Raw genomic sequence first — 12,020 nt, forward strand, 5'->3', positions numbered from 1 at the left:
TTGTTGTGCATCCCTACTTTAGACTTTTTGTAAATGTCACTTGGATCTTTTATCAAAAATGATCAAAATACCTCTAAAATAAAAGCGTTAAAATTTGTTAAAAGGTGAAACACTACGCAAAACACATTCACTTACAATATCGTCAGTGGCATCCTTGGCAGCGGTGACTGCCAGCACCAGGACCAGAGGCACGACTGTGGTGAACCAGGACAGAGAGGAGATCTGAGGAATCACCTGAGGAGCACACAGATGCACAGTTTAAGTTAATTTTTGTATATGATAGTAAATGAAAATTGAAAAATAAAAACAGAGAGGAACTACAAACTGTGTGGGTGAGAGACAGAGGAGAAAATGAGAACAATTTGGTTGAACATTAAGCCATGTGATGAGCAGGAGCTGGGTTATTTTTGATGTGAATCTAAGAACATTTTAAAGTTGTTTTATATTGTTTTATTAAAGACCTAATGCATCAATTCTGACGCATAAATAGGCAACATGGACTTTAACTTATACAGAAAATAAATCAAGCTATTTAACACCATTCATTTAAAACTGCAGTTGTGCTCCAGTTCCTCATTGTCTGTCAGCAGAGCAGTAGCCACAGTATACAACCTCTGTGGTGCAACGCGACTGTTCTGCACACGATGAGGCAATTTCCTGTACTGGATATTACACTTCCTTAATCTAACTGCACCTGATTCATCCATTTCCTGTTTGGTTAACACACAGCTTCACTGTGAGAAAGAGCAGTCGCTTGAATCGGATTGTGTCATATTGGACTACAAGTTTGCAAGTGTGTGTGTGAGACGCTGATTCTCACAACATTTTTTGTTACCTCTGACAGTTTCATCAAGTCCCAGAAAAAAATAGGAATTGTTTAATCTCATCCACTTGAGACAAAATCCTTGTAAAGTGTAATAATGCTATTCCTGACTCTTTTCTTGTGAATGTGTCAAATGTTCGGTATGTCTTCAACCAACCCTAGAGAAACACGTCTGATTTGTATTTCATTATTTGAGATATGTCAAATATTTTACATAAAATTTGCGTGACAGTTGGATGGCTGCCTCACTTGTTGCCTTTCGTGCATGTGTGCGCCTTTGTTTCGCTCACCTGGAGCACCAGCAGAAATAGGAAGTAGGCGTTGGCGATCCTCTGGAACTGCTCAAACAGGTTGAGAGGTAGGAAGGTGAAGGGGTTGTACTTAGAGGTCTTGATGGCGTTCGTCTGGCACAGGTGTAAAGATAAGATATAGTGTTAAATCAATACAGAATTAATGCTGTCAAGACATTTAAGCTTGTTTGAATTGATTATACTTATGTGCTCTTTTCAAGATAATCAGGCTCTATGATTAGGTGAGAAATCCAAATGTACATAGTGCCGGAGGAACCTCACACTGGGTTCTAGTTTCTTGTGTGTAGGTGGTCAACATGCTGAATATGGGATGTTTTGTCCATGTGACACCGAGGTCAAACAGCCATCAAAACGGGAAACAAAAATTCTCAATCATGAGGTTGCTCAGAAAAACATCTACAGCATTTACTTGACCTTTCGTCCTCTCTGCCTCTACCATAAAAGGTAAATAGTTGTAATAAATGTTACAGTTGAATGAGTTTATCAGTGAGAAAACAGTAGACGTGCAGACATGATTGACTGTTTCTTGCTCCCTGACAAGATAAGCTGAGTTATCTTCAAGACTCCCTGAAGATAACTCAGTTTAAACTAAGGCGTGTTGAGTTATTTCCTCTGTTTTCTTAAGGAACTGCCCTTGCTGTTAAAAGGCTATAAAAAAGATTTCTCCTCAACAACAGCGACATGAAAGCATGGGATCATTTTCAGATAAACTGTTTAATAATGCATTTTACCATTAATGGAGCAGTTAAGCATCTATTACTTTCCTTCGTGTAAAGGTGCACAAGCCTATTCCTGAATTTGGGAACACTTAATGGTCACAGTCTAACACCAAGTCAGTTAAACTTCAGGGATATCAATCTGTCCATTTAGGAAGCACAAGTGATTGTGAATCAGTTGCAGCTGCTTTGGTGCAAATCAAAGTGACAACAGGTGCAATGGAGAGGCAAAAGCAAGACAACTCTCAAAAGGGAATGGTTTTACATGTGGTGGCCACAGATTCTCTCTCCTTATCCTTCCTGACTGATTCTGCTCTAGTTTTGTCTTCTGCTAGTGTCCTGTGTTACACGAGGAGAGCTGGACAGGGCTGTAGAAGGGCATCAACCCAGCAGCAGGACTGCTGGTGAGAGGAGGAACAGGAGGAGCACTGCCAGAGCCCTACAAAATGACCTCCAGCAGGCTACTGGTGTGCATGTTTCTGACCACACTGTCAGAAACAGACTCCATGAGGGACTTTTGCTCACAGCCCAGCACCGTGCAGCTCAATTGGCATTCGCTAGAGAACACCAGAATTGGCACAGGTGTGAGAGGGTTCCTATTGAGCGCATGTGACAGGCGTGAAAGAGTCTGGAGACACCGTGGAGAACGTTATGCTGCCTGTAAAGTCATCCAGCATGACTGGTTTGGTGGTGGATCAGTGATGGTCTGGGGAGGCATATCCTTGGAAGGTCACACAGACCTCCATGTCATAGCCAACAGTACCCTGACTGCTGTTAGGTACCGGGATGAAATCCTCGGAGCGATTGTAAGATCTTACGCTGGTGCAGTGGGCCCTGGGTTCCTCCTGGTGCAGCGGGACTTGGATTCCTCCTGGTGCAGTGGGCCCTGGGTTCCTCCTGGTGTGGCGTGTCCTAGGTTCCTCCTGGTGCAGAGGGCCCTGGGTTCCTCCTGGTGCAGTGGGCCCTGGGTTCCTCCCGGTGCAGCGGGCCCTGGGTTCCTCCTGGTGCAGCGGGCCCTGGGTTACTCCTGGTGCAGTGGGCCCTGGGTTCCTCCCGGTGCAGCGGGCCCTGGGTTCCTCCTGGTGCAGCAGGCCCTGGGTTACTCCTGGTGCAGTGGGCCCTGGGTTCCTCCTGGTGCAGCGGGCCCTGGGTTCCTCCAGGTGCAGCGGGCCCTGGGTTCTTCCCGGTGCAGCGGGCCCTGGGTTCCTCCCGGTGCAGCGGGCCCTGGGTTCTTCCCGGTGCAGCGGGCCCTGGGTTCCTCCCGGTGCAGAGGGCCCTGGGTTCTTCCCGGTGCAGCGGGCCCTGGGTTCCTCCCGGTGCAGTAAGCCCTGGGTTCCTCCTGGTGCAGCGGGCCCTGGGCTCCTCCTGGTGCAGCGGGCCCTGGGTTCCTCCTGGTGCAGCGGGCCCTAGGTTCTTCTCGGTGCAGCGGGCCCTGGGTTCCACCTGGTGCCGGACAATGCCCGGCCTCATGTGGCCAGAGTGTGTAGGCAGTTCCTGGATGACGAAGGCATTGACTGGCCCTCTCGTTCCCCTGACCCAAATCCAACTGAGCAACTCTGGGACATCATGTATCGTAGCATCCATCACCGCCACATCGCACCACTGTCCAGGAGCTCACTGATGCCCTGATCCAGGTCTGAGAGAAGATCCCCATGGACACCATCCTCTGACTCATCAGGAGCATGCCCAGACATTGTCAGGAGTGCATACAGGCACGCAGGGGCCAAACACACTACTGAGTCACATGATAAAATTCACACAAGTTGGATCAGCCTGTGATTTCAATTTTTTGCGGTGTGATTTTGAATCCAGCCCTCATTAGGTTTATGATTTTAGTTTCCATTGACCGTTGTTATGTCATTTTGTTCTTTGCTCATCAGTAAAGATTTTCAACTTGAATAATTCGTTCATCAAGATCTGATGTGTGATTTAAGTGTTCCCCTAATTTTTTGCAGTGTATTTCAGTATCAAAATAATAATAATCTATCAAATCTTAGCAAAATATGTTATGATAGCACAACAAGTAATCTAATAAAACACAACAACTGGGTTTCTGGGTGTAAACCGGCCACAAACAACCAGCTGAAAAGTGAAGTGTGGTTCCCTTCGTGTTAGCCGTTGGTTCCATGTGTGCACACTGTGCTTATATGAATCCATAAAACCTTCATTATGGAAATCTAGCTCTGTGCATCCGGGATGATAAAACAGAAGCATGTTAGGTAATCCTATTCATGGCTTGAACAAATATTTGCATGTGTTTGTGGTCCTTTGGATATTTAAGGTCAGAATGTCACGTCAGGAAATGTCAGCAGGCAGAACAACAAATGTAACACAGATACCTTCCTTTCAACTGAAAGGTTCATGGCTCTTGACCCCAATGATGTCTCCTGGAAATTACATTTGTCTGTTACTAAACTGCTTTCTGAATTATGTTCTTGTGGCAACTTTATCGCTCCCTGGATTTTTTTCAGACGCAAGTTTTAGTAAGTAACGAGACACTACATATATTTTAATAAATGTAATAACAAAGACTCTTGTCTTAGATTTATGCATCAAATGCACTTTGGTTCAGGTTAGGGAAAGACAAATAGTCAAAGTCAAAGTCAAATACTTTATTGATCCCCAAGGATTCATTAGTCGCTCCGATATAAAGAATAGAGAATTATATAAAGTAAGGATAAGAGTATGAAATAAAGTGTGTAGTTGTAACGCAATAAATAGTACAAAAATAGCACAGTTGAATAATTGCACAGGATATTGTGGCAGTAGACCAATTGCACCAATATCAATCTAGCAGTCATTAAAATGCTGTGTTTACTGTTTGTTTGCTCTGTGCCTGATACACTTTAGCTTCATGGTGGTTATAATTCTCTCTCTTATTGTGCTGATGACATGTTTGTGGTACTGAACACACAGATAACATAAACTGTGCAGAGAATTTCCTGGAGGTGAAATTCCTAGAAACACTTCTCAGGGTAAATAAGAGGTCCAAACTTCTCTCTGGATGTGTCTGCCTAAAATGTTGAGGTCACTCAGAGGTTCTTTGGTTTCAGACTGAAGCGGAACCAGAGAGCAGATTAGGGATCCCCTGAAATATACAGAGAAATCATTCAGAAATCTCTGCTTTACAGAATCGGTAATCTGTAATGCAAGCATTCATTTGGTGTCTGTGGGAGTTCTTTGCAGATGTTTGACTTCATGGGAGGCATTTGCTCTGTGCCAGGTGGATCTTATCAGGAGGCTCTTAAACGGCCGGACTGTGACTCCCATGTTAGTTTATCACTGGAGCTATTCACTAACAACATCACCGCCCACAGACGAGAGATTCTGTTCTGGCTGCAAATGTTTAAATACACAAGCGGAGGGAAATGACTGTTTACACCCTGTTTGGTATTTTCCACTAGATACATCCTCTCTGAGAGGTACGCAGGATGATCTGTTCCAAAAACATGATTAAAAGGGACGATCAAAAATCACTTTTCAACTTCTCATTTTCCATTTCAGGTTTCATACTGTAGTGTTGTAAACATGTGCGTATATGCGAACATTTATAAATATACTTTTCCTCGTCCTATTGTTCTCTCTTGCAGCTCGGCTCTATTTAGTTCTTCCTCTTTCACTGATTTCTTTTATTGTCTTAGTTTTTTTATTATATATTCCTATTTTAGAATATTCATACATATCCCACGTAATGATGAGCCGGTAATTTCTGCATAACCCATGTATTTTAAAGGTTGCGATCATGTGACCAGTGCACTGACTGAAGTGAAGAAGGATGTGGTCCAGTTCAACACATTCTCACTCCGACCTCGTCACATATCGACGTTTGGTCACGGCGACACACGACGTGCAAGGTACCCTGGGTGCGTTCATTGTTGACACTCTGGGACTCCGTGTCAAGTTCTGCCTGTTACACGCATTGTCTTCTTTCAAAATACACTTCTGTTTTCACAGAAAAAGTATAGTTTGGATACAGTCTCTTTCAAAATAAAAGCACTACGTCAGTACAACACTGCAAATGGACGTTTTTTCCTTCAACAACAAACACACGCGGTTACTTTTGCCAACACATGCATTTGGTTGGGTTAAGGAAAAAAGAACAGGGTTCGGCCTGCCAGGTGTTTGTTGAACCCATCCATCACCCCCTTAACTTTCATTGTTATCCCACCACGTTTCCTCGTGACGCTGCCGGGCCCTGTTAAACAATAACAGTGACTGGCTGCATATCATGCTCACCTGAAACGATGGCTTTTTTTGTCGGTGTCGCCGTAAGTCACTGACCAAGCACCGGTATTCGACGACTTTGGGGTGAGACCAGGTTGTCTAGTTAGGAGGCAGACTGGGGCGACAGATGGGACACAAAACACAGGACTTTTCCTCAGGAGACCAGCGTTCGTCACTGTGTGAACTTTGAGTGAACTTAGTTATTTTAAGTTGCATTGTCTCCATATTTCTTGCCTAAAACTAATCCTCTTAACTTTACATTAATTAGTTTACGTCATTCGTGGAGTGCTAATTTGTAGGATATGGTACGAACTGTTGTGTAAGGTTGCATTTTAATATCCAATATCCTTTTCTTCCTGTTCGTCACATATGGAGTTTTGGTCATGGACTTTCCATGTCCAGATACAATGTCCAAGGTACCCTGGGTGTGTTGGCTGCTGACGTTCTGGGACGCTGTGTCAAGTTCTGCCTGTTACATGCATTGTCTTCTTTCAAAATACACATCCGTTTTCACAGGAAATGTACAGTTCTCATACAGTCTCTTTCAAAATAAAAGCACTACATCAGTACAACAACGCAATTTTTTTTTTCTCCAACAACAAACAGGTTTAGGCAACAAACACACGTGGTTAGGTTTAAGAAAAAAAAAACAGTTTGGCTTTAGATGCGAACACCGCTCTCCCAGGTGAAGGTTGGTGTTTGTTGGACCCATCCACCACCCCTCCTACCTGCCTTAGTTGGACTTTCACCACCTTAACTTTCACTCTTGTCCCACCACGTTTCCCCCCTGTCCTCGTTAAACTTTAATGGTGACCGGCCGCGTATTATGCCGACATTAAAGGACAGCTTTTTCTCATCGTTGTCTGACGCCACAAGTCACTACCCAAGCACCAGATTTTGACGACTTCGGAGTGAAACCAGGTTGTTTTTTTGTGTCGTTTTGTTTTGTTTTTGTTTTTTTGTGCTTTGCTGTATTTTAGGTAGCCTTGTGTAACATCTTGGCCAAGGGACTACAGATGAAAAATAGGCTTTTGCATTTTTTTTTTTACCGTGTGTATTTAATAATAAGTCTTTTTAAACAGACTAAACTAATTTATATTTTCCCTTCCTGAATAAAATCCTCCTCCATACAGACGTAGAAGACATCTTAGAAATGACACCTCTTATTGCATGTCTGCTGACTTGGAGGGTTTCTAGTGACTGGCCTATGTAACACTTTTAGAACCAAGAAAGCACCAAAATGCATGCGTTATCAATGTACTCTTTTTTAAGATTATTTTTAGTCTGCAGGTTGGAATCAAACCCGAGCCACTGCTAAGGACTACACCTGTAGGGGGCACACTCTACCAGGTGAGCTAGAGGTCGCCCCCCATGTCTTTATCCTTCTTTGAAACTTAATATTTCAGTGATCCAGAGTTGTGACTGCAGCAACACAGAGAACAAACTGGGGTAAATGAGTTTACCCAGAAGCAACCTCAACTCTTTGACTTTGGCTGACGTCCAGTCTCCTGATAACGGCCAGACGCTCAAGCAGCCAGACACACCCCAAAACTAGAGTTTCTCTTGTAAATATTTGTACTGACAATGTGGCAGTGAGCTGTTTTGTCTGTAAGGTACGTGGGCTGCATCCGCTGTACATTCCCTTCTCTATTTCAGATGTCTTTCACAGGACAATAGACCCTCACGTTGTTGAACAGTGTTGAAGAGTCACCAGCGACACACACATACACACGTATTAATACTTACTGCATATCTAAAGGAGAGGTTGTACTCGCGGTCGTTGGCGCGGATTTTCCTCTCCAGCTCTGATTTGAAAAGATAGAAAGTATTATAATGATTTACATGACTTTACCAGTGTGTTTATCAAGGTCTCAATTTTTCTGTAAGTGTAATCCAAAGCAAATCACAAAGAGAACCAGCGAGACAATTTTTGCTGTTTCATGAAATCTGAACCTTCATGATGAATAAGATCCATGTGGTGAAGGCGTACCTCTCTCTTTCTTCCTGACACAGTCCATGCCAAAGAACGACATCTTCTCTTCCTCGTCCTCCTGCTATCTATCCATCATACCAGTCTGTGAGGAACAAGAGACAGCTGTTACATTATGGCGGGACAAAAGCATAAATCTGGGTCACATAATATCTTCATCACCAGGAAATAAACACACACACACACACCCCAGACTGTCCCTGTCAAACATTGGCTTTCTCCTGGAAACTGGAGAGTTTAAACGTTCCTGTTAAAGTGAGAATGACTTAATACCCACCAGCTGCCATCAGAACATTTTCCATAATGTGCCCTATGAGGCAATCACTACCCAGCTGTATGGCTTTTTAAACTAAGGTTAAAGAAGGTTTTAGGCTCCCAATACAGCTGTTCTTTAAAAATACATTTTATTTATGGCTGGAAAAGTTTTTGAGGCCAAGTAGAGAAGGTGTAAACATCTGAATGGTGGAGGCGACTGGATAAATGAGGCTTGGGTTATACTGTATGAGTTCTGTGAGGGCTTCTAAGATGTTTGATATGGTTGTTGATTCATTATCCATATCTCTATCTGACACATAGAGACAGATGACCATTCACACCTACGGACAATTTAGAGTCACCAATTAACCTGCATTTCTTTGGACTGTGGGAGGAAGCTGGAGTACCTGGAGGAAACCCACACTGACACGGGGAGAACATGCAAACTCCGCACAGAAGGGCTCCCCTGCCCAACCGTTCAAATCAGAAACCCTCTTGTGCTGCCTGATGCAGTGATGATATAGTTGTGCTGTTGTTAAAAGTGGTCCGAAATCAATCAATCAATCAATCAATATGTTCAACGTTTTTCATGGACGCAACTGAGAAAGACAAAATTCAAGGCACCATGGCCTGACTGGTTCACAAACGATCATTTTGCACATCAATGATTCCTTTAAAAACCACACATGAAAGACGAGGTGGCCGAGTGGTTAAGGCGATGGATTGCTAATCCATTGTGCTCTGCACGCGTGGGTTCGAATCCCATCCTCGTCGTAGACAAGTTAACTTTTGAACTGCCATGTTTACATTTCAATGTGCTCCATTAAAACAACCCTCTCAAATCGATTTCAATTCAACACTCTCTTTCTCATTGATGTGCTGATTTGACATCAATGACTAACACATCCAAAATGATCTGAACTGGATGGTACAACAGGGGAAGATAAAGAACATGCCGAACAAACAGCCACAAGGAATAAAAAAAAACATGCAAGAAGCAGAATTAAATCAAAGCAAATTTGTTTCTATAGCACATTTAAAAACAACCACAGTTGACCAAAGTGTAAATATAAATATAAAACAGAATAACGATTAGAAAATGCTACGACACTAAAACCACTACCAACAAGCAAAGGTCAATGAAAACATGTATGTCTTAAGATCTGTCAGTGGAGGGGGAGCATGATCGAGAGCGGAAGGCTATTCCAGAGCTTTGGAGCAACTACCACAAAGGCACAATCTCCCTTACACACCAGCCTCAATCATGGCACACTTATTATACTTTGTTCTGAAGATCTAAATGGTCGGGAGTTGGAGTAGGGGCACAGAAGTTCAGTAATATACTGGTGCCTGCCCATGTATGGCTTTAAAAACAAATGAAAGAACCTTAAAATCAACCCCGTGTTCAACAGGAAGCAGTGCAGGGATGCTAGCTCTGGAGCAGGAAGAAGAATGAAAGCCTCTCCACTGTTTCACATTTCACTTTTGTTTACGTTCGCTCTACTCCATGGGTATTTATCTGCTTTCACTTCCCTCTTCCCATCAGAAGTTATTACTCCAGGTTTGCATCAGCCCTCGAGCCGCTTAATGTTTTTCCCATGTAGGGCAGAGTGACTCAGAGGGAGACTCCCCTCTCAGGACAAGCGTCACTCGTTCAGCTATCTGTCAGTTCAGAATCAAGAGCCACGTCTGGCCATCTGCGGCCTGTCTGAGCCGAAAAGTGGCTGTCGGTATGCCGCTGTTATTTCAATGGCTTCACTTACTGCCCTGACAAACCAAGCCAACAATCATCAGTAGGCACCTGTGGTCGCTGCAGTGTGCCTCACACCATGGATTTTGATTAGTGGCCTGAAGGCTAAATGCTGAATCCAATTAAAGGAATACCTCACATCCCCAAATGACCATTTGTTTTTCACTCAGCCTGTGTTATGTTGAATTTGTGAAGACAAAGTTTTTCTCGTACATTTCCATGGTGAATCCAAAAGTTTCATTTCTCCAGTCACATGTTTAAGGCTTCCCAAACAGACAGCCCTCTCTGACAGGGAACTAAACTAAGAATGAAACTTATCTATGCTCTCTCCAAAGCCTGACTCCATTGACAAAAACAGTAGTTTTACTTCACCCTTTAAAACACCAGCATTAAAGGGATAGTGCACCCAAAAATGAAAATTCAGCCATTATCTACTCACCCATATGCCAAGGGAGGCCCTGGTGAAGTTTTAGAGTCCTCACATCCCTTGCGGAGATCGCGGGCGGAGCGGATAGCACACCTAATGGCAGATGGCACCCCAGACTAACGTCCAAGAACACAAAATTGAATCCAGTAAAGTATCTCCATACTGCTCATCCGCAGTGATCCAAGTGTGCTGCAGCCGCGACATAAAAAGTTGTTTCGAAAAACGTCATATGAACTCTGTTTTTAGCCTCACTGTAGCCTGTAGCTCTGACTGCTTCTCTGTGCTCTGTGCTCACGTGTGCGCGCCTGCGTGAGACCAGCGAAAGCATGAGCTTTGCTCATCCGTGTTTACATCACGTGACACGTGCACGCAGGGAGAGACAACGGTAACCACAGTAGCTAAAAGATAATTTGCACTACGGTCTTTTAGCAAAGGACAGCCCAACATGTCTAAAGACTTTGAAATTGAGGAGGAACAGTATTTCTTTGTTGAGCCGTATTTGTTTAAGCCCAAGTATACGGATGGAATTCAGGCTACTGGACGAAGCAGCCGCCGCAGCTCATGAGCCTAACCCTCAGCCAGCCGCAGAATGCCGGAGTCGAGCACTGGAAACCTGGTGGTGTAGTTGTTTCAAATGCAAAGCAATGCCAAGGGATGAGGAAAGTCTTTGCTGCTCAGACTGGGAATTGGCGATGCCTGCACCTGAGAATCTGGACATCAGTACTGACGAGACTGCTGCTCTTCAGAGGACGTGCATCACCAACTTTTTATGTCGGGGCTGCAGCACACTTGGATCACTACGGATCAACAGTATGGAGATACTTTGTGGATTCAATTTTGTGTTCTTGGACGTTAGTCTGGGGCGCCGTCTGCCATTAGGTGTGCTGCCCGTTCCCCCCGCCGATCTCCGCAAGGGATGTGAGGACTCTAAAACTTATCGGCATATAGGTGAGTAGATAATGGCTGAATTTTCATTTTTGGGTGCACTATCCCTTTAAAGCATTAAAAGAAAGTTTTCTTAAAGTGTAAGATCCTGTTTGTTCAACCAGAAATGATCTCAAAATTGGGATCACCAAACCCCCCAAACTCCAAAAAAAAAATTTATTGTGCATAGAGGCAGCAAATCTTCACATCTAACTGGCTGAATTAATTGTCCCAACCCAGGGTTTTTAGTTTGTCCTCTTATCTCTAGGATTTTGTTTGTGTTCTTCCTTGTTTCATGTTTCAGCTGTTTCCTGTTTTAATTTGTAGATTCACTCCTCATGTGTCATGCCTGGTTTTATTTCCTGTCTTTCTGTGTTTTCCCACCTTTGTCTTTGTCAATTTCATTCACCTGTTCTAACTCCCCCATTCAGTGCCTTTCTCTCATGCACCCAGCGACACACCTGCCCTGCGCTAGTCTCATTAGTCCTTCACTGCTCCTGAGTTTTACCCAGTCAGTCAGCTCCCTCATCACCTTATTCCCCTCACCTGAGAGGCCGTTTACACGTCGCCGGCTATTTTCATAAACGGACATTTCACCAT

General features: G+C 43.9%; 1 protein-coding gene and 1 non-coding gene across 2 annotated transcripts in view; one reads left to right on the forward strand and one right to left on the reverse strand.

Moving 5' to 3' along the window:
- LOC117252580 (phospholipid-transporting ATPase ID) overlaps positions 1-12,020 on the reverse strand; it is a 70,133-nt gene that overhangs the window by 35,139 nt on the left and 22,974 nt on the right. The window contains exons 2-5 of the mRNA XM_033619609.2: positions 8,065-8,149; positions 7,821-7,879; positions 1,114-1,227; positions 136-234 (exon numbers count right to left, since the gene is read on the reverse strand). Of these exons, the coding sequence (XP_033475500.2) occupies positions 136-234; positions 1,114-1,227; positions 7,821-7,879; positions 8,065-8,107 (315 nt within the window). The 5' untranslated portion in view covers positions 8,108-8,149. The remainder of the gene's footprint in view (positions 1-135; positions 235-1,113; positions 1,228-7,820; positions 7,880-8,064; positions 8,150-12,020) is intronic.
- On the forward strand, positions 9,012-9,093 carry trnas-gcu (transfer RNA serine (anticodon GCU)). Its single transcript has one exon. It is a non-coding gene; the product is annotated as a tRNA-Ser (tRNA).

The sequence above is a fragment of the Epinephelus lanceolatus genome, chromosome 9 (genome assembly GCF_041903045.1).
Source record: "Epinephelus lanceolatus isolate andai-2023 chromosome 9, ASM4190304v1, whole genome shotgun sequence".
In the NCBI taxonomy this organism is placed as follows: domain Eukaryota; kingdom Metazoa; phylum Chordata; class Actinopteri; order Perciformes; family Serranidae; genus Epinephelus; species Epinephelus lanceolatus.